This window comes from Leptonychotes weddellii, chromosome 16, assembly GCF_054177405.1.
Source record: "Leptonychotes weddellii isolate Sample4059 chromosome 16, ASM5417740v2, whole genome shotgun sequence".
Lineage (NCBI taxonomy): Eukaryota > Metazoa > Chordata > Mammalia > Carnivora > Phocidae > Leptonychotes > Leptonychotes weddellii.
In genome coordinates this window covers 6,682,701-6,709,879 of record NC_138384.1, presented here as the reverse complement: position 1 = coordinate 6,709,879, position 27,179 = coordinate 6,682,701, and the positions used below count along the sequence as shown (strand labels likewise).

Here is a 27,179-nt window from a genome sequence, read left to right as displayed (position 1 = left end):
CCCTGGTTCTCAACAAAGTCTGAAATAGACATTTTGGATTTATAGGAATTTGTCATGGAAAATAAGGTCTGGAGAGAAAAAGAGCCTTCGAAATAGTTATGAGTAGGGTTCTATGAGGATGGATATATATACATATCTCATATTTTGAACATACTTCTTTTCTTTTTTTTTTTTTTTAAGATTTTATTTATTTGACAGAGAGAGACACAGTGAGAGAGAGAACACAAGCAGGGGGAGTGGGAGAGGAAGAAGCAGGCTTCCCACCAAGCAGGGAGCCCAATGTAGCGCTCGATCCCAGGACCCTGGGACCATGACCTGAGCCAAAGGCAGACGCTTAATGACTGAGCCACCCAGGTGCCCCTTGAACATATTTCTAATTCCATTCATAGTGTTTCCATTGTCAACATCTGTTGGGGTTTTTTTTTTTTCAGGCTGCCCTCTGTTTTTAGCAGAAAAACCCAGAACCCATCAGAATCAATAAAAATAAAAATAAATCCTACCTAGGAAAAGAACCACCAAAGGTACTGAGTCCTTTTCTCAGAACAGTACATATTGATGACACACTATATTTCTGGATGAAATTGCTTCTTGACTCAAAGAATCTAAGACTCTTTCAAAAAAATTTTTATTATAGAAATTTCAAGCATTCATTAGAGAGAAAAGTATAATAAACCCTTATGACTCCACCTTTTATTTCAACAGTTATCCACTCATGGCCAATCTTGTTTCATCTAATCCCCCTGCACTCACTTTGTTTGCTGCTATTTTAAAGTAAATCCCACACATCTATCACTTCCCCCGTGAATACTTCCATAATGCATCTTTAACCGAGGACACCTTTTTCAAGGTAATCATAATCCATTATCACACTTAACAAAGTTACAGTAATCTCTTATCATCTGAAACAAAATCATACTCAAATTTCTCCAACTGTCCCCCAAAAATGTCTTTTTTGCAGTTGGTTTGTTCCCATCAGAATCCAAGCAAAATTAATATATTGCATTTGGTTATGTGTCTTGAGTCTCTTAATTTTACACCACCCTCAAACCTGAACACAAAATGGATTTAAAACTTAAACATAAGACCTGAAAACTATAAAACTCCAAGAAAAAAAATTAGGAAAAAGCTCCTTGACAGTGGCCTTGGCAACAATTTTCTGCAGATGACAGCAAAAGCACAAGCAACAAAAGCAAAAATAAACACGTGGGACTACATTGAACTAGTAAGATTCTGCACAGCAAAAGAAACAATCAACAGAATGAAAAGGCAATCTACAGAATGGGAAAAAATACTTCCAAGCCATATAGGTGACAAAGGGTTACTATCCAAACCATATAAGGAATTTATACAACTCAAAAGCAAAAAAACAAAAACTGAATTAAAAAATGAGCTGAAGACCTGAACAGACGTATTTCCAAAGAAGACATATAAATGGTCAACAGGTACATAAAAAGATGCTCAACATCACCAATCATCAGAGATATGCAAATCAAAACCACAATGAGACATCACCTCACACCTGTTAGAACGGCCATCATCAAAAAGACAAGAGACAGTAAGTGTTGGGGAGGATGTGGACAAAAGGGGATATTGGCACTTGGGGATATTAGGAATTGCGAATGCTCTGTGTGCAGAGCAAACACTCCAGTTTAGCCAGGTCTAAAGTTCTCCACACAGAATGCTTCAACTTCTCAGTTCTCTACCCTGAAGAGCTGCGTAGAAAGCAAATGCCCTGAAAGTTTCATAATGGCTCTGCTCTTGAGTTAAGTAAGATTTTGCTGTCATATTCAATATGACAATATGTCATATTAACACTCCCTCAATATATCACCAATTGGAACTGTTCTCAAAAACCTCACGTACGAAAAACAAAACAACAACAAAAAACTTCAATACAGGGCGCCTGACTGGCTGTCGGTGGAGCGTGCAACTCTTGATCTCGGGGTTGTGAGTTTGAGCTGTGTGTTGAGCATAGAAATTACTTAAAAATAAAATCTTTTTAAAACATAAAATATAGGGACGCGTGGGTGGCTAAGTGGGTTAAGCGTCTGCCTTCAACTCAGGTCAGGATCCCAGGATCCTGGGATCGAGTCCCGCATCATCAGGCTCCTTGCTCAGCGGGAAGCCTGCTTCTCCCTCTGCCTGCTGCTCCCCCTGTTTGTGTTTTCTCTGTCAAATAAATAAATAAAGTCTTAAAAATAAATAAATAAAACATAAAAAGTAAAATAAATAATAATTTAAAAAAAGAACTTTGGTACAAAAGCCACTTAAGAAAAGTGCTTAAAAATTAACTGGAGAAGGGGGTGCATGGGTGGTGCAGTCGGTTGGACATCCAACTCTTGGTTTTGGCTCAGATTGTGATCTCAGGGTCCTGAAGTTGAGCCCCCTGTCAGGCTCCATGCTCAGCATGGAGCCTGCTTGAGGTTCTCTCTCCCTTCCCCTCCGCCCCTCCCACTCACTCTCTCTCTCTCTCTCAAATAAATAAATAAATCTTAAAAAAAAAAATTAAGTGGAGAAAAAGAACTAAGCTAGAGAAGGGGCCAACAAGACTGGAGGAAGGTCTTTAACCTCAAAGAAGTAGTCACTTTATGGAAGGCAGTTACATCAGAGATAGTTCAGATCAAAAAAAAAATTTTTTTTTTTTTTTTGGTCAGAGATTGAGCACAAGCAGGGGAAGCAGCAGGCAAAGGGAGAAGCAGACTCCCTGCTGCGCAGAGAGCCCGATGCGGGACTCTATCCCAGGACCCTGGGATCATGACCTGAGCTGAAGGCAGATGCTTAACCGACTGAGCCACCCAGGCATCCCTTAAGTCAAATTTTTAATATACTCCTCTCCTGGGGATTTTACTAAATGCAATTGATGAATTGTTGAACACTTCATCTGAAACTAATGATGTACTATGTGTTGGCTAGTTGAATTTAAATAAAAATTAATTAATTTTAAAAAATGCAGATTCTCAGTAGGTGTGGGGCAGGGCCTGAGACTCTGCATCTCTAACAAGCTCCCATGCGATGCTGAAATTGCTGGTCCATGGACCACAGTGTAAGCAGCCAGAGTCCAGATGTGGATGAAGACACATGAAAAAAGAATGTTCCCTTACAACTCACCTCTTTGCCATGCCCTTCCCACCTCCCCACATCCTCCCAAATCCTTTCACTCCCCACCTGTCCTCTAGGAATGAAAACTTAGTCCTCTTAACTGTTCAAAGTACAACCATTCCTCACAAGTAGCCATCTCTGCAGGTTAAAATTTTAAGCACGGACACCTGCTCTGGGAAATGTGGCTGATTAGATTATCTGAAAACTTTCCTAATTAAATGTACTTGAAAATACTAAAGAACATATTTCAAATAAAATTTTTAAGGCACAGCTGACCTCACAGGAAAGTACAGAAAATCTTTGGAGCCTGAACACAGGAAACTGTAAACCAAAAAGGTAAAAGCATCAGCAGATGCTGTGCATCCCAGACCAGTCCCAATAAACCTAGAAACTGAGATTTTCATTCACACACGGGACAAAGACGAAAGACATTGGGTCTGTAGGAGGGATGGTATGAGAAGAATGCCTCATGGTACCAGGACCACCAAAGGGTACACCCTCTAAGAAAAGGTAACTAGAAAACATCCATCCACTCACCAGCATAGGGAGACCAGAGTAAAGCCTGACTTATCTTGGGCTCTGAGAAGAAAAAAGAATTTTCACCCAGAATTCATAACCATGAGTCTTCCCACACCTAAACTTGAGTAATTACTCAAGTGGTCCAGGAGTCCCTAAACAACACAATTAGCACAAAAGGTGCCTCTGAGTCAGTAACACCTCTGGGGTACCTAGCAGAGGCAAATACAAGAGCTCTCAAGGGCACAGAGATACACCCTCAAGATGCACTGCACAAAGTCCAGTTAAATAAACCAACTAGAGATATACTAACAGTCAAGTAAAACACATAAGGAAATAATCTGCCGTAAGGAAGAGACCACAAACAAGCAGAAGTGTTAGATATCAAAAACTTCAAATAATGGAACTATTAATATAAACTATTAAAGAAAACTTTATTAAAAATAAAACAAAGAATTAAAAATATGTTTTAAATCTTTATGAAAATAGGTCGATCTGAAAATGAATCAAATAAAACTTCTAGAAAGGGATTAATAGTCAATTAAAAACTTGATGGTTGTTGAAACAGCCGAGAAGACACAGCAGAGGAGCTAATAAACTGGAAAACAGATTTGAGAAAATCACCAAGAAGGCAGCGCACAGATGTAAAGCGATAGGAAGTCAAAAGGGAAAGAGTGTAATGCATATAACGCATGTAATGGCAGAAAGGTATTTACTACCAGGTATTACATAATCTACCGAAGCACTGGAAGGGGTGAAGAGAACTTCATCGACAATTCCTGAAGCCACACTGCAGAGCTGAGTCTAGGTTCCTGATACAATTAAGAAGCTGCCTGGCAAAAACAGGGGAAACCACAGCAAAAATTGCTGGCCCCGTAGCTGCGCCATGTCCACCACGATCCACACCAGCAAGACGAACACCGGACAGCCTCCCTCTCTCCAGCTCAAGCCCATTTCAAATTCAAGTCTCCGGAATGAATGGACACTAATTTGTTACAGCCTAACTGTAAGAGAATCTGAGAAAAGGCAGTGTTCGGCTTTCCCATTTCAGCAGTACGGAGAGGCACACGGCACGGACGTCCTAACAATCTATAAACTAGTAGAATTAAGAAAATTCAGCAAGCTTTCTGAATATAAGATCAATATAAAGAAATCAACTGTATTATACCAGTAATAGTAGAGTAGAACATGCAATTTTTAAAGTACCATTTAAGAGCAAATCTAGCAAGATGTATGACTGTCATTTAAAAATCATAAAAATTTATTGAGAAACATAAAAGACCTGAAAAAATGGATATACTATGTTCACAGATTTAAACAACTCAGTATCAGTAAGATGGATTAATTGTATGTCTGCAACTATTTGTGGTATAATTTAGAAACTTCTAGTACAGTTGAAGATGTATCCTTACAGCTCAACAAAATCCAAGGTTTGTACTCAAGAGACACTCCCACAGACTGTACAAGAAGACATGTAAGAATACTAGTGAAAGCACTTTAATAGCAGCAAAAATTCACTATCTAAAACGACCATCAACAGGAAAATGCATAAAGTGTGGTACAGTCATACAATGGAATATTACATAGCAGATAAAATGAATAAAGAAGAGCTTCCTTTATCAACATAACTGTGAAAAAAGTAAGCTACGGGAGGCTATACACATCATGCCAACTTCAAAGTAAAATATTTAGACATGCAAAATAATACAGTTTATGGATACTTACATATATATTAGAAGTACAAAATCATACATGGGGGATTGGGGTAAGACACACAAGAAGGGTTCACCCACATTTGTAATGCATCATTTATTTAAAAAAAAACCTGAAACGAACACGGCAAGATATCCAAGTTGATAAAGTTGGAGGGTGGGTACGCGGGTGTTCATAGAGTCTGTACACTTCTGTGAATTTGAGATGTTTCTTTTACAGAGAGAATGGCAATGTTAGCGAGCTGAACAGAGGTGACGCACATGCGTGTGGCACTCTCATCCCTCACGCTGTCGGAGGCGGTTCACACTGAGCCAGAGTGTTCCACGAGTGAGAGCAGCTCAGCCAGCTTGCTCTCCCACCCCATCTCTCCACCCTCAGTCTCATTTTCAGTGTCCTGTCTACCCGGGTGACTAGCTGCACTTGGAGGAAGGAGACTGGTCCCCTGGCCTCCAGCCTAGGCCACCTGCCCCACCTAGAATACCACCGAGGCGGGAGAGCGATGACAACAAGCCTTCCTCTTGCCTCCCCTTGCGCTCTCCACTGTGGACCATCTCCTTCAGTGACTTCACTGGGCGAGGCAGGCATGACTGTGGAGTAAGGCAGGATGTGCCATATCTGAATATCATTTAAAGGGCACCAATTTCCATCTGAGTGTGGTGGCAAAGACAGCTTCCCTGGGATGTAGGGACTTGTTCTTCTGCGAAGCACAGAAAGCTCTCTGGTGTGTCCACCTGGCAGGGCAACGACATTGCCTTTATTAGTTTACCCCAAACTCTTTGTCGGGAAACAAACTGTGCTTTGAGCCAAAAACCCCATGGAGATTAAAGTGATTTTAAACTCCATTTATGAAGGGTCAGAAGAAGTTCAACTTTCTATCCTCACTCCTAAGTAACATTGTGTCGTGTTTCTTACAGTAAAACGTTAATAAATTTGTCATGAACAGAGAATCAGGGCTCACGCGGTCTACAAAATTAGATTTCTCGGGAAAACCTTGGCCTGAGCTCTTCAAGAGATGGCCCTTTATGACCCAAAGCCACTAGAAATCCACACAAAGTGAAGTCCATCTATCACTTCACTCTGCATCCTGCATAGACCGGACAGTGTCTTCCCAGAGCCCTTGAAAGGAAACCCAAATTCCTTACCAGGACTTGGGTGGTCCTTCGTGACATGAGCCCCCACCCAGACTAGGTCCAGCTCGTTCATCACTGTAGCACCAGCACTCAACGCAGTGCCAGGTGCCTGATAAAGGCAAGAGGACACAGGACCTCTGCTCCTTCCCACCTCATCTCCCTCCAGCCTCTTAGTCTCCTACGACAAGTGGCAGTAAAAAAAAAATTTTTAATTAAAAAAAAAAAAAAACAGAAATCTCCAGGAGGAAAATGTGCTTGCTCTGCAAAGGAGAAAATTGTGAGATCTCATGCTGACCCATAGAGGGCTGAGAAAAGCAGCTGGTGACATGTCCTAAACCAGAAGGTCATGCACGGTATCCCAAAAGAAAGAGATGCAGACAGCCGAGCGCTGGGGCACAAATCCAACCATCAAGGCACAGGCAGGTCCCATTTTCTCCCTAATCCACCTGGCATACGGTTCCTCACTCTTCCACAGAATGACACGCCCCTGCAGACTCTGTGAACTCCAGCAGTTGTGGACTACAGGTGCTCTGTCGCCGAAGGCCCGGCAGTCTTGCGTTAGTATACGTCTTCGGTGACAGGTACCTCCAAATGACAGAATGCTCGCTGTGGGAGAGGTGGCCATTAGTGGGCAATCAGGGACGACTTCCTGCATTCCTTCCGCATGGTAGTGTCGTGCCATGGGCGACTAGAGGCCGCCAGGACCAGCTCAGGAGAGCCTCCCGTGAGCACGTCCGCCCAGCTCCACTTGGGTGACTGTCAGCTTGGTAGTTTGAAATCTGCCTTGGCAGGATGGCGTCCACCACAGACAATGGCAAATGCTACAAATTCGTGTCTTTTATGCTCGTTTGTCAGGGCCAGTTATTAAACATTTACCAGCATACGACTAGCTATTGGTAACCATGTTAGTGTGTCTGAGACTTGGGTCCTCAAAGAGCAGACACAGAGCCTGGGTGAGAGCAGTGCATCCGGTGCAGACAGGTATTTACTGCTCTCCGAAAAGAATACTTTACATTTCCTATGGTGCTTTAAGTTTTCAGTTTCTCGTTAGTTTTCTGGGGAAAAAAACGGCATCCCTGTCAGCAAGGGCCCTGAATCTCACTCGCTTCTGCATCCTCAAAGACTTCACTCCACACATCAATCCCTCCCTCCTGTCCAGCATTCTTTTCAAATATACCAGTTCCCAAGTGTCACCATTTCCTTTTGATTTTGTAAGGCCCTCTCTCAACCTTACAATGTCCTTCCCTTCAGAGCCAAGCCTTTCCAAATATGCTTGCGTCCTCCAGCTCCCCATAAGCTCCTGCCCCCTCCTCGCCACGGGAAGCAGCTCTCAGGTCAGGGATGAAAGAGGAACCAAAGTCTCAAAGGGCGCCTCCGACCCTATTTGCTCCAGTAACACTCCCTCCTCTGGAACCCTTTGGGAACTCGGTGGCACCATTCTCTATGGTTTGCCCTCTCCCTCTATGCCTCCCTCTATGCCTATATGGGGCTCCTTTTCTTGTCCTGAAATAGTGACGGACATCTATAGATGACCCACCCAACTGTCAGTTATCGATACCTCTGGGGAGTTCAGGGGTCTTAGGGTGAGAAGTCGACAAAACTTACAGACTGTCCAATGTTCTACCAAAATGTGGAACTTAAAAAAAATCAAGAGACCCCAAAGTTTCATCCTGCTCTATAAAACTCCTCTGGTGGGGGACGCCTGGGTGGCTCAGTTGGTTAAGCCTCTGCCTTTGGCTCAGGTCATGATCTCAGGGTCCTGGGACGGAGTCCCACATCGGGCTCCTTGCTCAGCGGGGAGCCTGCTTCTCCCTCTGCCTGCCACTCCCCCTGCTTGTGCTCTCTTGCACTCTCTCTGACAAATAAATAAAAAATCTTTAAAACAAAACAAAACAAAAAAACCACCTCTGGTGGCCCACAATCAACACCGGCCCACAGGGTGCTGGTGGCCACATGCAAGCTGCTGTCTCCCAATTCTGTTCTCGTCCAGACGACTACTACGTTCTAGATGTGCATCCTCAGAAGCTGGAAAGCCCCCTCCACCCAGGGTCTTCTGCGCACACTTCAAACCCAGCACTTTACCCCGCACCTCTGCTACACCCCCTCCCACTCAGGGCAGGGCCCCAGCAGCATGCAGACACAAGTGCCCGAGACCTCCTAGTCAGCCATGCTGATTCTGTGTTCAAACTCCCCTCAAATCTAGCCACTTGTCTGGATCCTCAAGCCACTTCTCTATTTCAGGTCTTCATTTACCACCGAAGTTAGGGCAAAAATCGAATGGGACTCCCTGGGTGTAATTTCCCTTCTCCAATCTATCCCCCAAACTATAATCAGAAAAATCTTACTAAAATACAAATCAAAACATATCACCCTTCCAACTAAGGCCCCTCCACAAATCACCAATCGCCATATTGAAATCTGCAACTGGTCACACAACACTGGAGAAAAACTCCAACTGAATTCAAAGCCATTTCTTATCTTCCTCCACCATGAGCCCTCACATTCCAGTCATGCTAGACAAACTGAAGCTCCCCAGAATGTATTCTGTTTTCACTGTTTGTCAAAGGTCACCTTGCTAAGTAGCTTTCTTGGAATGGCTCCTTCTTCCTGAAGGCCAGGCATAGATGCCCCTTCTGTGTTCTCTACGACAGCAACCTCATCGTGGCGCCACAACATATTGTAATAGTCAACTCGTCAGTTTACTACAAGCTTCTAAAGGCAAAACATCTCATTTCTGTACCTGTACTACTGACATGGAGGAAGGAGCTGAATAAATATTCATAAATCTCAGTCTCGAAAGGGCCCTCAGAACTAATTCTACTTCTTCCTCCGTCCCTTCATCAAATGCCTGTCATCCTGTGTAACCACCCTGCTAAGTGCTCTTGAACACCTCTGATGATGGGGAAGTCGCTTACTAAACACCGACGTCAGCAAGGCCTCATTCTGGACATACACACAGAACTCACTAGAAGGAGCTCACAGCTCACAGTCTGTTGACACCTCATCTGACAAGAAGACAAGCCCTTGCTGTGGCTGTGGCAGGAAGTTGGTGACATCGATTGCTGCCAGTTTCAGAAACACCTGGCAGAAAGAGCACTGGGGGTGCGGGGGGGTGCCTGCTGGAAATGAGTCTGGGAACGATAAAGTTGGGTCGTTTTCATATTGTTAACACAGCTATGACTTCCCAAACTCTTTTTGCCCTAGCTTGTGTCTTCAATGTTTAAGCTCCAGAATCACCACATTGTCAAAAAGGAAAGTCAAATGGGACCATTTTGCCCTAATTCCAGGAAAGTCTAAGAGAACAGAGAAAATATCATTAAAGTCAATTATTTTATTGAAGGAGATAAGTTACGCCAATGCTAACTGATTGTTGGCCAAGGGAAGAAACGTGCTGGAAGTCAGATATATTGGCAGACGAGAGAGTACCTAAGGTTCCGCCCAAAAAATATTCAGCATCAGGGTTTCCGTATTTCTCCATGCGTCACTTTCCATTCAAAAGATTCTGGAGACAAAATGAGGTAAGATTCTTTTGGTTATCAACCAAGAGTCTTTAGGTCTTCTCTCAGCCAAGGCATCCAGGGAAAGTATACAGGCAAACCTCAGAGATACCACAGGTTTCGTTCCAGACCACCAAGATAAAGCAAGTATCACAACAAAGCAAGTCAAATCAATTTTTTGGTTTCCCAACATGTATAAAAGTTATGTTTACACAATATTGTAGTCTATTAAGTGTACAATAGCATTATGTTAAAGAACAACATACATGCCTTAATTAAAAAATACTTTATTGCTGAAAAGTGCTAACCGTATCATCTGAGCTTTCAGCAAGTCATAATCTTTTTGCAGGTGGAGGGTCTTGTCTCGATGTTGATGCAGCTTCTACATCAGCCCTTGCTGCTTCACCAAGCACTTTTAGGTTATAGAGATGGCTTCTTTCCTTTAAACCTCACAAGCCAACGTCTTCAAGCTCCCAACTTTTCATCTGCAGCTTCCTCACCTCTTAGCCCTCACAGAATTGAAGAGCTAGGACTTTGCTCTAGATTAAGCTTTGGCTTAAGGGGACGTTTGATCTTCTGTCCAGACCACTGAAACAAGGCTGTTTCGTTTTCTTAACATTCGTGTTCCCTGGCACACACATTCAGCACTTTTAATTTCCTTCAAGAACTTTCCCTTTGCATTCACAACTTGGCTAACTGGTACAAGAGGCCTGGCTCCAGCCTATCTTGGCTTTCAACATGCCTTTCTCACTGAGCTTAATCACTTCTAGCTTTTGACTTAGAGTGAGAGATGGGGGACTCTTCCTTTCACTTGAACACTGAGAGGCCACTGTAGGATTATTAACTGGCCTAATTTCAATATGTTGAGTCTCAAGGGATAGGAAGGCCCAAGGACAGGGAGAGACGAGGGAATGGCTGGTTGGTGAGCAGTCAGAATACACACAACGTTGATTAAGTTCACTGTCTTATACAGGCATGCTTTGCGGCACCCCAAAATCATTACAATAGTAACATCACAGATCACCATAAGAAATAGGATAGTAATTATAAAGTGTGAAATATTGTGAGAATTACCAAAACGTGATACAGAGACACGAGGTGAGAAATGATGTTGGAAAAATGGCACCAATAGTCTTGCTCGACGCAGGGTTGCTACAAACCTTCAATTTGAAAAAAATGCATTATCTGCGAAGCTCAATAAAACGAAGCACAATAAAACGAGGTATGCCTCTAATTTATTTTTCAGATTCCTCTGCAGGATTAAAAAGTCTTTTTCGCATCGCATTGCCATGCTCCCTGCTCTTGGTCCTCTTTTCCATGTACTGGAAAATAAAAGGAAGGGGGGAGAGAAGAGACAGCAGATTATATTACCATTTATATCAGCTGAGTTAAATATTTTAAAATATTTGCAAAATAGTTTTTGCTGATAAAATTCTTTTTTGTCTTTTATTTCACGGAATCTGAAATTGCAAACACAGTACAGCACCTACATCCTAATAGGTGCACAAATATTTACTGAATTAATTTTCTCCCAAAATATGAATTCAGTAAATATTTAAGATGAGTGAGTTCTGTCCTGTTCTGCAGGAACTCACAATCCATTGAAGTCATCTAACCTCTGCTTGAACACTTCTAGCTATGAGCAGCTAACTACCTGAGAGGTAGCCTGTTTAATTGTTGGACCCTTCTACTCGTTCCAAAGGTTGTTTTTGTTTTTTAATGTTGAACCAATAAGTGTTTCCCTGTAAATTCTCCTACTGCCCTCTATTTCTTCTTGCAAATATCTGATTACAGAAAATCCACTTACTACCTTTTTTAGGCTGAACATTGCTGATTTCTACAAAGGTTCATAGAACATGGCTTCTGCCTTCTAATAGCTACCTTTTATAAGGTGCTTTAATATCAATATCCCTTATAAAAAATATCACAACCAGAATTAAAGACAGTGTTCCACATAGTCTGACAGATGTGGGCTACAGAGGACCTACTAGTTCTTATGACCTAGACATTTTATTTCTATAAATATTATCAAGAGTAATTGGCTCTTGGCAACCATATTATCCTATTAGTTAGCATGGAAACCTATATTCAGCTGAACCTCCCAGGATCTTTTCATTATGAATAGTCATCAAACCTGATTCTCTCCAAATCCTACATTTCTGTAGTCAGTTGGATCTAAGTGCAGTTTTCACCTTGGAGGTTTTCAGCCTAGTATTTGGATCTGGCCAGTAGGTTATAAGTAACAGGAAATACACAGCCTGGCACTTAGAAAAAGCACTGTTTAAAGCAGAGAAATGTGAATATAAGTGTTTTTGTATGGATATATGTACAGGCTTATATACCCCGATAGACATATTTTAAAAGTGAATGAAGGGTCCCTATGGAAAAAGGAAAAAAGTAAAAGTAAATTCAAGTTGAAAAAACTAAGTATATGTGAACAACTAAGCATCAGAATCTTTTAGGAGCCAGAGATACGGAAAAAGGCCGCAGAAATGAAAATCAATGATAGAGAGCTGAGTAGGGACTCAACTGGGTCCCCTGCCCCGGACCCCTGAGCCAGTGCTGGGAAGGTTCATGCTTACTGCGTCTTCGGGTCCCATAACCTCAAATAAGAGGAGCTAGGCTAGATCATCTCTCAGAAGTTTTCTAGATCTAAAGTTTTGATTGAAGAGTTCTAACATAGCCTCTGGAATGAGTTTTCAAACTTTTTTTTCTTCTTCATCAAAGGGCCACTTCAAATTACAGATGAAACACCAGGTCCCTTTAACCAGAATCATTCCTTTTATCTGTCACACATTAATTTTCCTCCTAAGATTGTCAGGGGGAAAGAGCATTTCATCACTTTAAAAACTATTTTTTAAAAAAAAGGCACTGTTCTAGAACATGGAGGGATACCTACTCTGAGAAAAACATTTGGTATCTATCTTTAATCACATATACTGGACTGCCTCCAGCAATCGGGTTGGGAAGAGGGTTGTAAGGGTAAATCTTCAGAAGATAATACTTTGTAGGTAGCCAAAATAATAAGTTAAAGAGCAAATTAAAAATATAATCTATGTTAAAATGTATGTTAAGATATCCCCAAAGGGAGTCCAGATGGCCTTTGAATAAAAGAAAAAAAAAGGATGAACACGATGTTATTCACAAAACTTCAGTGAACAACACAACCAAACCAAACCGAATCGAAAAATTAAGAGGGACAAAACAGGATGCTGCAGAAGTAGTATTAGTTATTATTTCGATAGAAAGAACAAAAGCAGCGACACAGCAGCAAATAGAGGCTAAGGGAACTGGCCAGACCCTTTTTCTAGTTGAAAGTGTCAAGGAATGAAGTACTCAAATGGTACATGAAGGAGATGGTTAGAGGAGCACGTGAAACGCAGGAAATGGTCAACTAGAAAGCATTAAAGGCAGAGAGGAAATAAATGAGTGCAGGTTCAGAGGACTGAAGGAGGAAAGAACAGACAAAAACATTTATAAATCAGGTAATTTACCGACATAAAAACCACACAGAGGACTTAGAAAATAAGTCAAGGAGAAAATCCAGAATTTATATGAAAACAAACTCAAAGTAAGAAAAATATCTACAACATTCTACCTAATAGTCACTAACAGCTCAGGACCACCTGGGAAGAAAATTTCAAATAAATACCTAATCTAAAATTTTGCAATTGGTAAAATGGCAAAAATTACTGAACTGTAAGAAGAAGAAAAAAATCTAAACTTAGGGAAAAAGTGATCTGACACAACTGAAAGCATGTGAGAAATAAACAGTTGTACTGAATAAAGTAGTGTGGGCTTCTTTTTCCCATCATCTTATTAAAACGGGAACAAAGCCCTAGGTTCAGTTTTCATATAAACTAGCTTTACCTGTAAATAGGAAGAAAAACTCTTTGAAAGTCAATTTAAAACATTTCTGTATGTACACATTTGTGCAAAGAAAATTATCACCCTGAACTGAGAACTCCAGAAAGTTCTTCAAAACGGTAAAGACACTGGAAAGGGATTCTGGGAAGGAAAAAAAAAAGCTTCAGATTGAAATATACAAAAGTTGAAGATAGATGCTGGACAGCTCAAATATTATAACTAATACCTTTCAACATGAGGCTAATAGGAAAAAATTTCAAAAATATAGAAAAGGAAAGAAAACTGGACGGCAGGTGTTCAGTAGTTACAGATTTTTAAAGGTTTGGGACATAAAACAACTGATGTACAAAACAGAAATGGAGTTAAATTTAAAGATTTCAAAAGCACTCTGCTATATGCCCAAGTCCAAGTCATGGCCTAAAACCGGGTTCAGGAAATGAGTCTTTCCGGCCAAGTCAAACTAGATCCGTGTGTCTCACACATGCCATGGTTATGAAGAATTCACAATTTTAAACCTGTGAGGAGCCCAAGCCTAGCTCCTGCCACGTTCTATGAGGAAGCGGAGGCCCAGAAAGTGTTAGTTACCTGCTATGGCTAATAGCTGACTGACCAAAGTCTTTCTACTGAACAAATTCAGTTTCCTAGCCCTTACAATTCATCCAGAGGAGTTACAATGATTATAATAAGGAAGTCATTTTCATTTATGTGCATGCAAAAAAAAACAAAAAACAAACAAACAAAAAAAAAACCCAGCAATGTCCTTTCATTTCTCCTCTTGGTTTTAGGGGAGAACATACATATAAAGTGTCAATTCTCTCTGTTATACTAAAATTTGGAATAAAAATTAGTAATGGTATTCTAAATATTGCTCAGAAATGTTCTATTCTACTGTTCAACCATTTTCATCCTCTAACACTTTTCTTACCTCCTTCTTCAAGCATTTTCTCATCTCCCGATCGAGATCATTGCAATGACCAAAATATTTCAGAATGCTGTGCTAAAAGGAAGAAGAGGGGTAAAATATTTCATCCCATAATATGCTAAGGTCTCTGGCACATAGAATTTAAATACTTATTCCTAGAGAAATAGGTTTAATGTGTCACCACCCTGTTAATAAGCAAACAGTTCAATCACAGGTATAAAATATACAAATAAACAGACTTATCCTGGCCTTCCTAAAAGGAGGGATAAACGCTGTATAGGTAGAAATGAAAACTAAAAAGATTTTTCCTTGATAAAAGGGAAGCCTATTAACCTGCCCAAACCTCACGAGGACAGAGTGTAAACAATTCTGTTTTCTAACAGCCCTTTCTTTAATGGCATGTGAAAATCACAGCACAGCCATCTCTACCACAGGGAGCGATATCCAAGTGCAGGGTGGCCATATTAACAGGACCACTGACTTCTTCACTAGCAAACATTCTGTCCCATTGAAGAATTACCTGATAAATGCTGGGGGCCAACACTAATTTTCTCATTTGCCTCCATCCAAAATGTCATCAAAATACATCAGAAACACATAACACTATTATTAAATGGCCTATATGGGCCACATAAGTAAGCCACTAATCCACAATGTAAGAAAACTTATATGTAAAGTTCAAAGTCTGCTTTCTTTGCAAAGCAAAAATAAAAATCTCCTCGTGGTTTCAAGGCCTATGATGATTATCATGGCAAAAAGTATGAATGCTATGAAGCAGATTAAGATGAAGACTGAAGTCAAAAACACAAATTTTAGTCGGGCTATAATTAATGTATTTGCATATCACGATTTTTAAGGAAAGGGTAGGACAGCATGTTGATGTCCTATAATGACATGCCATAAGTGCTGAACTTGTAATAATAAGCACCTTTTCCTTTTCTTTCTAATTAAGGCTTTCATGGAAACCAGACAACACGTAATTAATAAACTGTGCCTCATGCTAGTCCTTTCTTTCACCGCGACTGTAAATGTCCTTTTCTGGTCCACAGTGAATAAATGGGTCATTTTTTCTGGCACGCATTTAAGGTAAACTAAGATCTCCTACTGGTTACCTAATGACCTTTTCAGAATAAGTATCTCTTGTGTATTTTTCTTAAACTATTTCCTTGACAACAAATGAACAGGAACCATGCATTTTCACACACCTTCTGGTGAAGCAGAACTAACAGAAAGGATTAGACTTTCAGAACGTAAGGCAATATTTCATAGTTTGGTTTACACTGACTCATATCATCCCATAGACATACATCTTATTTTTACATCCAAGACAGAAGTTTTTTTTGTTTTGTTTTGTTTTTTTGTTTTCCAACATTTAAACCCGAAGAAGAATTATACTCTTGTGACATTACATGAAAAACAAAACCAAAGTGCTCCACTGGAATTGGTTTATGAAATGCCCGGGGTCTACAATTCTCTTATATACACATGGCATAAACCTCTAGTGTGCGATGTCTATTTCTAGAGAATCAAACCGACTGAGAAATTGATTGAATAAATGAATCAATCAACTGATATCTTGAAGACAATGTCCCAAGCACTAGAGATACAGCAGTGAGGAAGGTGGACCTGGGCCCTACTCTCAGTACATGGTCAGAGGGAAGAGCCAGCTAATGAAGTGATTGCTATAAAGCAGTAGTTTTCCAAGTGTAGTCCAGGGACACCCACGAGTTCCCAAAACCTTTCCAGAGCATGTACACAATAAAAACTATTTCCCTGATAATCAAAAATCTTGTTTTGTTCATTTTCATTCTCTCACAAGGCTACCATAGAATTTTCCAGAGGCCGCACAGAGAGCAATATCACCAAAGACTGAACATGAGGCAGATAGGAGGATCTGGCTATATCCTATTAAGCCAGGCATTAAAGAGAATTGCAAAACTGCAAAAGCAATGTCATTCTTTTCACCCTCTTGTTTTGGAAAATAAGATCTTTTTTATGAAAAATCACTACGTTAACATGTATTGGATTTATTATTGTATTTTTATGTAAATTAATATTTTTTTAATTTCTAATTCCGTAAATATTGGTAGCTATAGCCCACATACACAAAAGTCATCTGGGGTCCTCAATAATTTTTAAGAGCATAAAGGAGTCGTGAGACCAAAAAGTGTGAGAACTATCTTAAAGTAGCAACTGTATTATGTGTGGAGTTACTGGAGTACAGAGCGACTACACCAAGAGAATGTAGGCCAGGAAAGGAGAAAAGGAAGAGGAAATAACAAATGACACTGAATAAAACCTGGAGGATGGTGAGACCTGGTCTCGCACACAGGAAGCGGAGATAGTGGGGAGGGCTCTAAGACAAGCAAGGAGAAAGCAAGCACAAAGGCTTAGAAGAGGGAAGCGCTTTCCGGCACAACTGGACACAGGATCAAGCAGAAGAGGTGCAGAAGGGTGGTGAGGCGCAAGGGGTGAGTAGGGGACAGGTTCATGAAGGCCCTGAAACAACACAAAGTAAGAAATTTAGATTTGATAACCGCAGGCAAAGGGAGCCATTAGAGGGGAACAATGATTCAACTTACGTTTGAATGATCACTCCAGTGCAAGTGAACGGGGACAGAGAAGAGGACAAAACGGTCAAGGGGCTAGGGTGGCCCCACTAAGATAACACTGGAATTAACCGGTGTTAAGAACAGACACATAAATCAGTGGAACAGACTAGAGAGCCCAGAAATAGACCCAGCCAGATGCGGTCAAGATAATTCAGTAGGGAGGGCGCCTGGGTGGCTCAGATGGTTAAGCGTCTGCCTTCGGCTCAGGTCATGATCTCAGGGTCCTGGGATCGAGTCCCGCATCGGGCTCCCTGCTCCTTGGGAGCCTGCTTCTCCCTCTGCCTCTCTCTCTCTCTGTCTCTCATGAATAAATAAATAAAATTAAAAAAAAAAAAAAAAAAAGACTTGTACTCCTTTTAAAAAAAAAAAAAAGATAACTCAGTAGGGAAAGGATGGTCTCTGCAACAAATTGTCCTGGAACAACTATCCACAGAGAAAGAAACACTGGCCCATACCTCACACAATACACAAAAATTAACCTGAAATGAATCACAGCCCTAGATGTAAAAGCTAAAACTCTACAACTTCCAGAAGAAAAAAAAACAGGAGAAAAATCTTTGTGACCGGGAAACATACAAAAACACTTGGAAGGAAAAAAAAAAAAAAACCCGCAACAACAACAAAACCTCCCACAAACAATAAGAGAAAAAAACCTGGTAATTAGACCTCATCAAACTTAGAAACTGCTCTTTGAAACACAACCTTAAGAAAATGAAAAAGGATGCTACAGACTAGGAGAACATATTCACAATACACTCATCAGACAAAGGACTTGTGTGTCGAATGAAAAAAAAAAGAATTCTTAAAACTAAATAAAGCAAACAACCCAATTTTAAAACATGGGCAAAAGAAAAAAAATAATAATAATAGATAAAATTTAAATTAAAAAAATAAAATAAAATATGGGCAAAAGACTTTATATGAGTGGCCAATAAGCACATGAAAAGATGCTCAAAAACCAGCCACCAGGGAAATAAATCTAAAACCAAATGAGACACTAGTGCACACCCATAAAATGATTAACGTTAGAAAGACAGTATCAATTCTTGATCTAGATGTATGCTGAAAAGAGTCTGCCTAAAGTTTACTGTCAAACAACAATCTTTGAACCAACAAAAATATCTAACTTCACAGGTCACAGGTGTTACTTACTACCTTACCATTAGTCTTTAAATTTTACTCATTTAAATGATATTTACTATTATTATAATTTGATATATGTACAGTTTATGAATATCATGAGGAAAATAACACATCATGCAAAGTTAAAGAAATACAGAAATGCTCCTTATAACTATCTCATATGTCAAGTATATGGAAAAAGCTAAATATTTGACATCTGTAAAAATATCAGCTTAATTTAATGATTTCCAAAAATTGGCTTCCTTTCTATTTTGGTCTAAACCATGGAATTTTACTTCCATTCCACTAACAAGTAAGCAAACGTGACAAATTAGAACAATCATAATTTAAATCTAGCTAACATCTATTATAAAAAATGTTTCAATCTCCTTTAAACACAGAATAGTAGACATCAAGGAAAATCTTAGAAAAATCTTAAAATAATTCCATTATGATCAGAAGAGTCAGAATTCAACATAAGTGTTCTAGTGCCCTGTAATTTAAAAAAGGAAAGTACTTTATTGTAAGAACGTGGATTCTAACTATTACATATCATTTCAGAAGTTCCCTAACAAACTACCACGCTTGATTTTTACTAATCATGAAAGGAGATGGTGTCTGAAAAATCACAAGCATCAGTTACTAATCTTTAGTAAGCCAAGATCCACTGTATTGTCATTCCTTTCCATTAGTGGAGGTAACATTTTACATCAGTGTGTTGTCCCTAAGTTTCATTTTTGCTTTATGGTCATTTTTCTGAACTCTTACATTTTTGTGACATTCCTTAAGCAAGTTAATCAAGACGTTGCATTCTTCAGTGTGCAAGTGTGGAGATAAGTCAGGATGCATCTTTAGGAGGTGATGGAGCACAGCAGAGCAACCTGTGGATACAAGAGTGTCTTGAATATGTGTGACTGTATTTGTTAATGCGACCTAAAACTATTTCAGTACAAACGTGCAGTGAGCTTTATCAGAAAAGAATGTTGACCTTAGGCAAATTATTAAACCTGAGCCTCAGCTTCCTTATCCAACAATTTAACAGATTCAACAAGTCATCAGGTGCTGTTTGGAGAACCTGCAGGTTCAGAAAAAAGCAGAACTCAAGAGACCCAATCCTGGAAATAAATGCTCCAGCAGAAACAGCTAGCCTATATTAATAAGCCTGATTTCAATTATTTTCCCCACATTCCTGAAATTGACTACAATTCATTTTGTCCAGTTGAAATTCTATAAAATAAGAGAATTGGTTTATTAATCCTTTAAAAATGTATATTCCTCTGAGGGAGTTAAAGCCTCATTAGCCAATCTCACTTTAGTGTCAATTCATATGGACTGCTTTCTTATTCCTAATATCTGGCTGAGAAAATCCAACTAAACAATGAAGAGAAACAAAAAGCAGATGGGAAAAAAGTTTCTCAATTTAGCAGATATATCCATAAAATGCAATTATTACAATGAAAGCAAGAAGCTGAAATCTCAGAAATTAAATTTAATTGGTTCTTTCACAAAGTAGAAAATTAGCAGCCAACATCAAAGGAAAAGCATTATTTTGAAGTGTCTGCCACAGTCATGAAGCACTATTTACCTCTTCCTTTTTTTTAACCTATTCTTTTTAACTTGGAAAACATTACCAAAAAAAAAGAACCAATTAATGTTTTAATCTTTTACAAGTTTCAAGAAAGAAAACCTAGGAGAAAATAATGACTTTGGTTGGGCAAAGAGTTCTTAGATAGGTCAAAAGCACAATTCACAAAAGAAAAATTTGGTAAAATCTTATCAAACTTAAAAAACTTTCTCACTTCAAAATACACCATTAAGAAAATGAAAAGACAGAGGGAGTAAAAGTACAACATAGGGAATGTCGTCAATAATATTGTAATATATTTATCATGGTGAGCATTTCATAATGCATATAATAAAAAAAGAAAAAGAAAAAGACAAGCCACACTTTGGGTGATAATGACATGTTAATGCAGGTTCATCAGTTGTAAAAACATACGACTCTGGTGGGGGATGTTGATAGTGGGAAGGCTGTGCATGTGTAGTGCAGGGGGCAAATGGGATCTCTGTACTTTCTGTTCAATTGTGCTGTGAACCTAAAACTGCTCTAAAAAATAAATACCCTACAAGCTACAGACTAGGAGAAAACATTTGCAAATCATATATGAAAAAGGACTTGTTATCTAAAATATATAAGCAATGCTTATAAACAATCTAACATTTAAAATGGACCCCAAAAATGGGCAAAAGATTTGAATAAATACTTCAGATTAAAGATGATAGAGGAATAGTTAATTAAGCACATGAAAAAATGCTGAACACCATTAGTCACAGGGAAATGCAAACTAAAACCACAATGAGATGGTAACTACACATCTGCCCAAATAGCTATAATCAGAAAGTCAGACAATAACAAGCATTAGTTAGGATGCAGAGAAAACAGACCTCATGCATTGCTAGTGGAAAGGTAAAATAGGACACACTTAGGAAAACAATTTGTCGGTGTCTTAAGGAGTTACACACAAACTTACCAAAGGACCCGGACCACAGAAACCGCACTCCTAAGAATCCACCCAAAAGAAATGAAAACACATATGTACACAAAGACATGTATGTGAATGTTCATAGCATTACTCATTATAGCCAATACTGGAAACAATCCAAATATCCAATAACCTGGTAACTGGACACACAAATGTGGTATATCTAGACAATGGAATATTATTTGGCAAGGAAAAGGAATGCACTGATACAGACACCAACATGGATGAACCTCAAAAGCACCAAGCTAAATGAAAGAAACCAGATTCAAAAGACTATATGATCCCATTTATGTGCAATGTCTAGAAAAGGCAAAATTGTAGAGAAAAAAAGCTGATGTGTTGCCTGGGCCTGAAAGTCAGAGTGAGGACTATTTGCCATTGGGCACAAAGGAATACTTTTACGTGATAAAAATGTTTTAAAATAGGATTGTGGTAGTGGATACACAACTGCAGTTCACTAAAATCACTGAACTCACTTACAATCGGATGAATTTTATATGTAAATGGTACCTTAACAGAGCTAATACCAAAAAGTTCAAGAAATTCAAATTGCCTATCTACCTTCCACTCACAAGTATAATCCTTAAAAATATCTAAACAAGTAATTCCAGAGAATTATAGTATTCCTACTATTGCAGACCTCAATTTATAAAAATATCAGTAGACCACTGTTCCACTGAGTGACTTCACTTAAGCGCGCGCACACACGCACACGTAGCACACAACAGCTGAAGATCTCGTATCAGCCGCTTGTGCACCAGTAAGTGTTTGAAATGGAAACTGGAAATGCAGCCAAGTTCAAGTTTGGTTTGCCTGCGACTGACTGCAAAGTCTTTTTAATGACATAATCTTTTTGCCTCAGAAAGACGGTATCTCATACAGTCTAGCAGTTTAAATCATCTAATATTATACCAATATTATGCATCTACACCTATTAGTTATCTGGTTATCTGATTTCAGCCTCACTTTCTTCTGAAGGAAGATGTATACTTGCTTAGCCACCTAGAAAATGTCTTTTTATTTTGTAAATGTATTTGACAAAAAATTTTTACATATTTCTATCAACCAGCCCTCAAATGCATGCTTTTACAGTTCGGAAACAAGCTCACAATGTACTGAAATTACCTTGTTAATTGGCAAATTAAATACTTTAGAAGACACTTTGGCTGCTGAGATAAATACATGCATGTTGTATATAAGTTATAAATGCATACATATCACAATGTATATTTTTCCTCCCTCTATTACAAAAGTTTATGCCACTGTAGGCCCAGCCAGGGTGCCAATAAGACATCTTCCCTTCTACTTACTTATCCTACGTAACTATATCCAAGAAGAAAATGGTTTCATATGGTTTCCTTTTCCTAGTCTTCTTGGTAAAAAGCTAAGCTACTACTTAACTTACAGTTCTAAACACTGACCAAATCCCTTACCTAATGAATTGCTTGCTTTACCAGTCGTTCCCCTCTTTCCTCTACCTTTTTCGTGAGATACCCTCCTCTTCTTCTTTCCCTCGGTCCACCCTGTACCCCACTTCCTTCCGGCACCTGGTGTCGTCTGGTTCATGTAACCATTGGTGCTCACGCAGGTGTACCGCCAGACTGCTGGGTGTAATCCACAAAGCACAGCTATAAAACAATGGCATTGTTCTGCTGATGTGAGTGCTGGTATCTTCCAGCAGTCATCTTTAAAAGCCTATTCTAGTCAGCATTATTGTAACTCAAAGTAACTTATGAACTGAAGAAAACTAAATGTATATTCCATATTCTTATTTTAAGATTCCTTCAAAGCCATAAGAATATATCTGTATTATTAGGGTAGAAAATAATTTGTTGAAACATTTACTACATGCTAGGCACAAGTTATTAGAATCCTTCCAATAACTGTAGCAAGTAGGTACCTTTATAAATTCAGCGGAACCGTAAGAAATTGCCTTTTTGTAGTTCAAATATGCATTACTCACACTTTCATAGTAAAACTAAGCCCCAGGTCACATAGTAAGTGGCAGAGTTACTACCCAATGCAATCTCTCACCAGGACAGATCATTCCCATGTTCAAAACAGGAAAGACATGCCTTCCCAGCAGTTTGTGGAAGAAATAAATACAGAGAGTAAAAATTATTTCCCAAAGAGCCTCTGGTTGGCTACAAGTTCAAAAGACACTAATTCTTGGCCTAGCTTCCAAAGAAGTCAATGTAGTATTATCCCGTATAATTAGAAATAGTCTGTCTCCCTCAAGGGAAAGAACAGTACTGTTTTTGTCCTGATCAATCAAGTCCAAAATAATTGACAATGTAAAAATCTGGGGAGAGTGCTCGGGATGAAGATGGCTTTGACTCTAGGTTTAAACAGGAAGCCATTAATGAAACTGGGAATATTTACCAATTTAGGGAAGCTCACATCAGAGGAGATAGATAAAAGAAACAACCTGGTTCACTAAGACAAACAATGGATTGGCAATCAAAAGTTGTAGACTTATCTGTCCGTAAATTCTAACACTTTGTTACTTAATCTGAGACCTAAGTCTCTTCCGTAAATTGGAATTAGCTCTTGACCTGTATCTCTGGGTGGTCATAAGGTTTAAAATAACGTATGTGGAAGCATCTGAAATAGTGAGCAGTAAGTGTGATATATGTAAAGTATTATTTGTATATCTGAAATACTCTGTCACAGGATGGGAAAGGCTGAACTGAATTTACAGTGGTGTTTCCAAAGCGCTTCCCAGAACAGGATTGGAAACCAAAGGGTGAATGTTAACAAAGGCAGATGTCCTCTTCCTGGAGCTGTCCAACAATGAAACAGGCTGCTATGCGAAGTTCTCGGTTATCTGTCCTCATGTACCCCAAGGAGACTGGCTACATCAATTATGGACGCCACAGCTTATTCCTGCATTGCATTCTTAAGTTTGCTCTCAAATCTAAGTTCACAATTAAATGATTTTAACCTATTTCCAAAAATAAAATTCACAGTCAATGAATAAAAAACTTGTCACCACTAAAAATACACAAAACAATTTCAAAAGGGTAGTACCAAAATCATTAACATCAGCCGCACTGCTGAACAAAGATGAAGGGAACATTCATTTGTGATAAGACTTCATGCATGGGTGTTTGTACTAATAAAGAGGAATAAATTCCATTCAAACTGTTATCATTTAAACACAAAACTTCAGTCCCACCTTTACCTTGGCATTTAGAAAACATCAAAAGGGTTAACTTGTCACAGTTACAATGGTTCCCTCCCCACCTCAACTCCACCCACTGCCTTAAGTGTGCACACATTTATACCACAACAGCCACTGAAACTCTTAAAAATGTTCAGCTGTGACAAGCCGATGTTTCAATAACTGGAGGACAGGCCCCTGCAAAGCAATTTTAACTTTTACTTGGGGATAAGCTGGGAGTTTAGAAGCAGTACAGTACTCTCACGTAAAAATTATAGGCTTATTTTAGTCACTCCACCTTATTCGACCAAGACTGAGGTAAAATTTTCCTAATGAGTATTCCATGATAGACAGGTTTCAACCACCAGGTGGCACAATTTTAGAAAATAAACCAAGAGTAACCAATGCATTAACTCTAATAAAGAAAAGTAAGCATTCTAGGGGCGCCTGAGTGGCTCAGTCGTTAAGCGTCTGCCTTCGGCTCGGGTCATGATCCCAGGGTCCTGGGATCGAGCCCCGCTTCGGGCTCCCTGCCCGGCGGGAAGCCTGCTTCTCCCTCTCCCACTCCCTCTGCTTGTGTTCCCTCTCTCACTGTGTCTCTCTCTGTCAAATAAATGAATAAAATCTTTAAAAAAAAAAAAAAGAAAGAAAAGTAAGCATTCTAAATAACATTTCAGCAAATATATAGTCACAAGGAGGAAACCCCTTATTTTAATGCCACTTGGGTTTCCTTTCAAAAGATTCTGCTGTTCGGTGGCTGCATCAGAAAGAAATTTATACTACAGCTGCAATTTCTAGTGTCATTTTAAAACAAACAAAAAACAAGTCCAGAAAAGTCTCTTGGGCAAAGTTTGAAGAAGCTGTTCTCTAGGAAGACCTGTAAACTTAATGCTTTCTAAAACATATCTTTTTTAAAGTCTACTTTTCAGAAAGCACCGGAATTAAATTAATATTTCTGCAATTTTATTTCAAACTATGCACCATGTTCAGCAGAGGTAGCAGACATAGCAGGGTATATTACCTACCCTACCCTTTTCTTTGCAGTTGCAAAGTAACCAAATCTAAACACATGCTATTGAGTGACTAGTGCTCCCAAATACAGACCATGCCCCACTGTTACTGAGAGCAACCCCTAGGCTGCCTGGGCAAAAGGACTATAGGGCTCTTAAGTTCCACCACACAGTTTTTAAGGAATGGGCCAAGCTGTAGCTTTTCCTGAACACTCAGTAGATGCTGGGCATTCTGCCAAATCACCTGAATTTCAGAGGAAAAAAATCAGTCCATATACCCCAAAGAACACACAGGCTAGGGAGGGAATATTCTTGTAAATGCATATAGTAAATGTCCAATAAATGTTTACCAAATGTTGAATTTAGGATTATAGATCTGAGAATTGGTTCACACCTCAACATAGTTTAAAAAAAAAAAAAAGACGAAAATAAGGCTCATCTGAAATAAACTAAACAAGTGCAGAAGTCTGTATGTAGGGGCGCCTGGGTGGCTCAGTCGTTGAGCGTCTGCCTTCGGCTCAGGTCATGATCCCAGGATCCTGGGATCGAGCCCCGCATCAGGCTCCCTGCTCGGCAGGGAGTCTGCTTCTCCCTCTCCAACTCCCCCTGCTTGTGTTCCCTCTCTCGCTGTGTTTCTCTCTGTCAAATAAATAAATAAAATCTTAAAAAAAAAAAAAGTCTGTATGTATAGGAAAAGAGATACAAGGGGCATCACAACACAAGTTTGCCAGTGCAAACTTCTTTTATGCGCTTAAAATTTTAAATGAAGGTTTCCAGAACTCGGATTTACTTGACTCTTCATAAAGCACCTACTGTAACCTACAAGCACGGCAATTTTTAAACCCAGTAAAAGGGATCTGAATGTGTCCTTTCCTTGAAAAGTGTACTGACGAGGATCTCACTGGATTCCCACTTCGCAAGACAGACTGGTGGCAACTTTCACTGCAGCTGAGATGTGCCCTAACAAGGCCCCCACCTTCTACATGCAGATCCTAAACTCCCAGATGATAACAATAATAATCATACAATTCATTGAGTGCTCACCGTGTCAAACGCTGTGAAGGGCTTCCCTTCTCACCATCGAGGCCATGGATTATACTCATTTTACAGGCGTGGAAGCCGAGGCTCAAGGAGGGGAAGAGCCCGCCCCAGATCACTAGGCTCGCAAGTGGCGGGATAGACTGCCGCAGAGAGTGAAAGGTCTAGGCCAAAGCATGCTCTAAACTACCAGCGCATCCTCAGCAAGTGCCTGTGGGCGCAGAGCCCGGGACAGACCTCCAGCCGCCCGCGCGGTGGACTACTCAGTGGACTGCCTGCGAGCTGAGAGCCAAGGCCACCCTGAAGACCAGCGGCCGCACCTTCCAGGTCCCAACCTCCGAGAGCGGCAGGGGGGTGGGAGGGACGGGGCACGGCGGGGCGCGCGCGAGCAGGGGTCGAGAGGAGGGGCAGGTGGGTGTCCCGCGGCCTCCGCAGACACCGCGGGCAGGAAGAGAGCGTTCCTCGGAACGGCCCGGACTGCCGAGACTCACCCGACTCGCGGCCACACCAGGAGGGCTGAAGCGACAGTCACCAGCGAAGACTCCCCATTCAAAGGCCGGCAGTCAGGACGCCGGAGGTGGGCCAGCTCCCGGTGGCGAAGGCTCCCACGCCCTCCACAGCTGACCCCTCACGCAGGGCTAGTTCAGCTCCCGCAGCTCCTGGCCTCTGGGGCGCATGCGCCACCCGGCCTGGACGGGCCCATTTCTGGGCGCTGTCGGGGAGGGAGAGCGAGTGCACGGAGGCCAGGCGGAGCCTAAAAACAGCAAGCCGAACCAACAAGCCAGATTTAGCGGGCTGAGATTAACTGCATTTAACTAATGTTCTCCGCTAACAAGAGTGATGCGGGGACTCGGCGTGTTTCACTTCTGCCGCTCCCCCACGCGGCCCCCTGTGCCCAAGGTACAGTCCAAAGAGAGAGCTCCGGGGGGGCGGGGCCGGAGGACGGC

The 27,179-nt window shown here is 40.4% G+C and overlaps 1 protein-coding gene across 2 annotated transcripts; it reads right to left on the bottom strand.

The window, feature by feature from the left end:
* Window positions 1–5,096: 5,096 nt before the first annotated feature.
* On the bottom strand, window positions 5,097–27,038 carry CMC2 (C-X9-C motif containing 2). Of its 2 annotated transcripts, XM_081806340.1 has the most exons (5): window positions 26,724–27,038; window positions 21,010–21,039; window positions 19,247–19,359; window positions 14,748–14,819; window positions 5,097–11,277 (listed from the first exon to the last, which is right to left on the bottom strand). In XM_081806340.1, the coding sequence occupies exons 3-5, from the start codon at window positions 19,325–19,327 to the stop codon at window positions 11,191–11,193; spliced, it is 240 nt and encodes a 79-aa protein (XP_081662466.1). In that variant the 5' UTR covers window positions 19,328–19,359; window positions 21,010–21,039; window positions 26,724–27,038; the 3' UTR covers window positions 5,097–11,190. The 2 variants fall into 2 exon arrangements, with proteins under 2 accessions (XP_081662466.1, XP_081662465.1); XM_081806339.1 differs by lacking the exon at window positions 21,010–21,039 and having other exon boundaries at window positions 26,724–26,920.
* Window positions 27,039–27,179: the final 141 nt, after the last annotated feature.

Bases quoted from the DNA above. Each gene is read 5' to 3' on its own strand.
- CMC2 (XM_081806340.1), bottom strand. From the start codon at position 19,327: ATGCATCCTGACTTATCTCCACACTTGCACACTGAAGAATGCAACGTC. The intron at 14,820-19,246 runs GTAAGAGTTCAG...TCTTCCTTTTAG, and splicing joins TTAAGGAATGTCACAAAAAT to CACAGCATTCTGAAATATTT. The intron at 11,278-14,747 runs GTAAGAAAAGTG...TTTATTTTCCAG, and splicing joins GAAAATGCTTGAAGAAGGAG to TACATGGAAAAGAGGACCAA.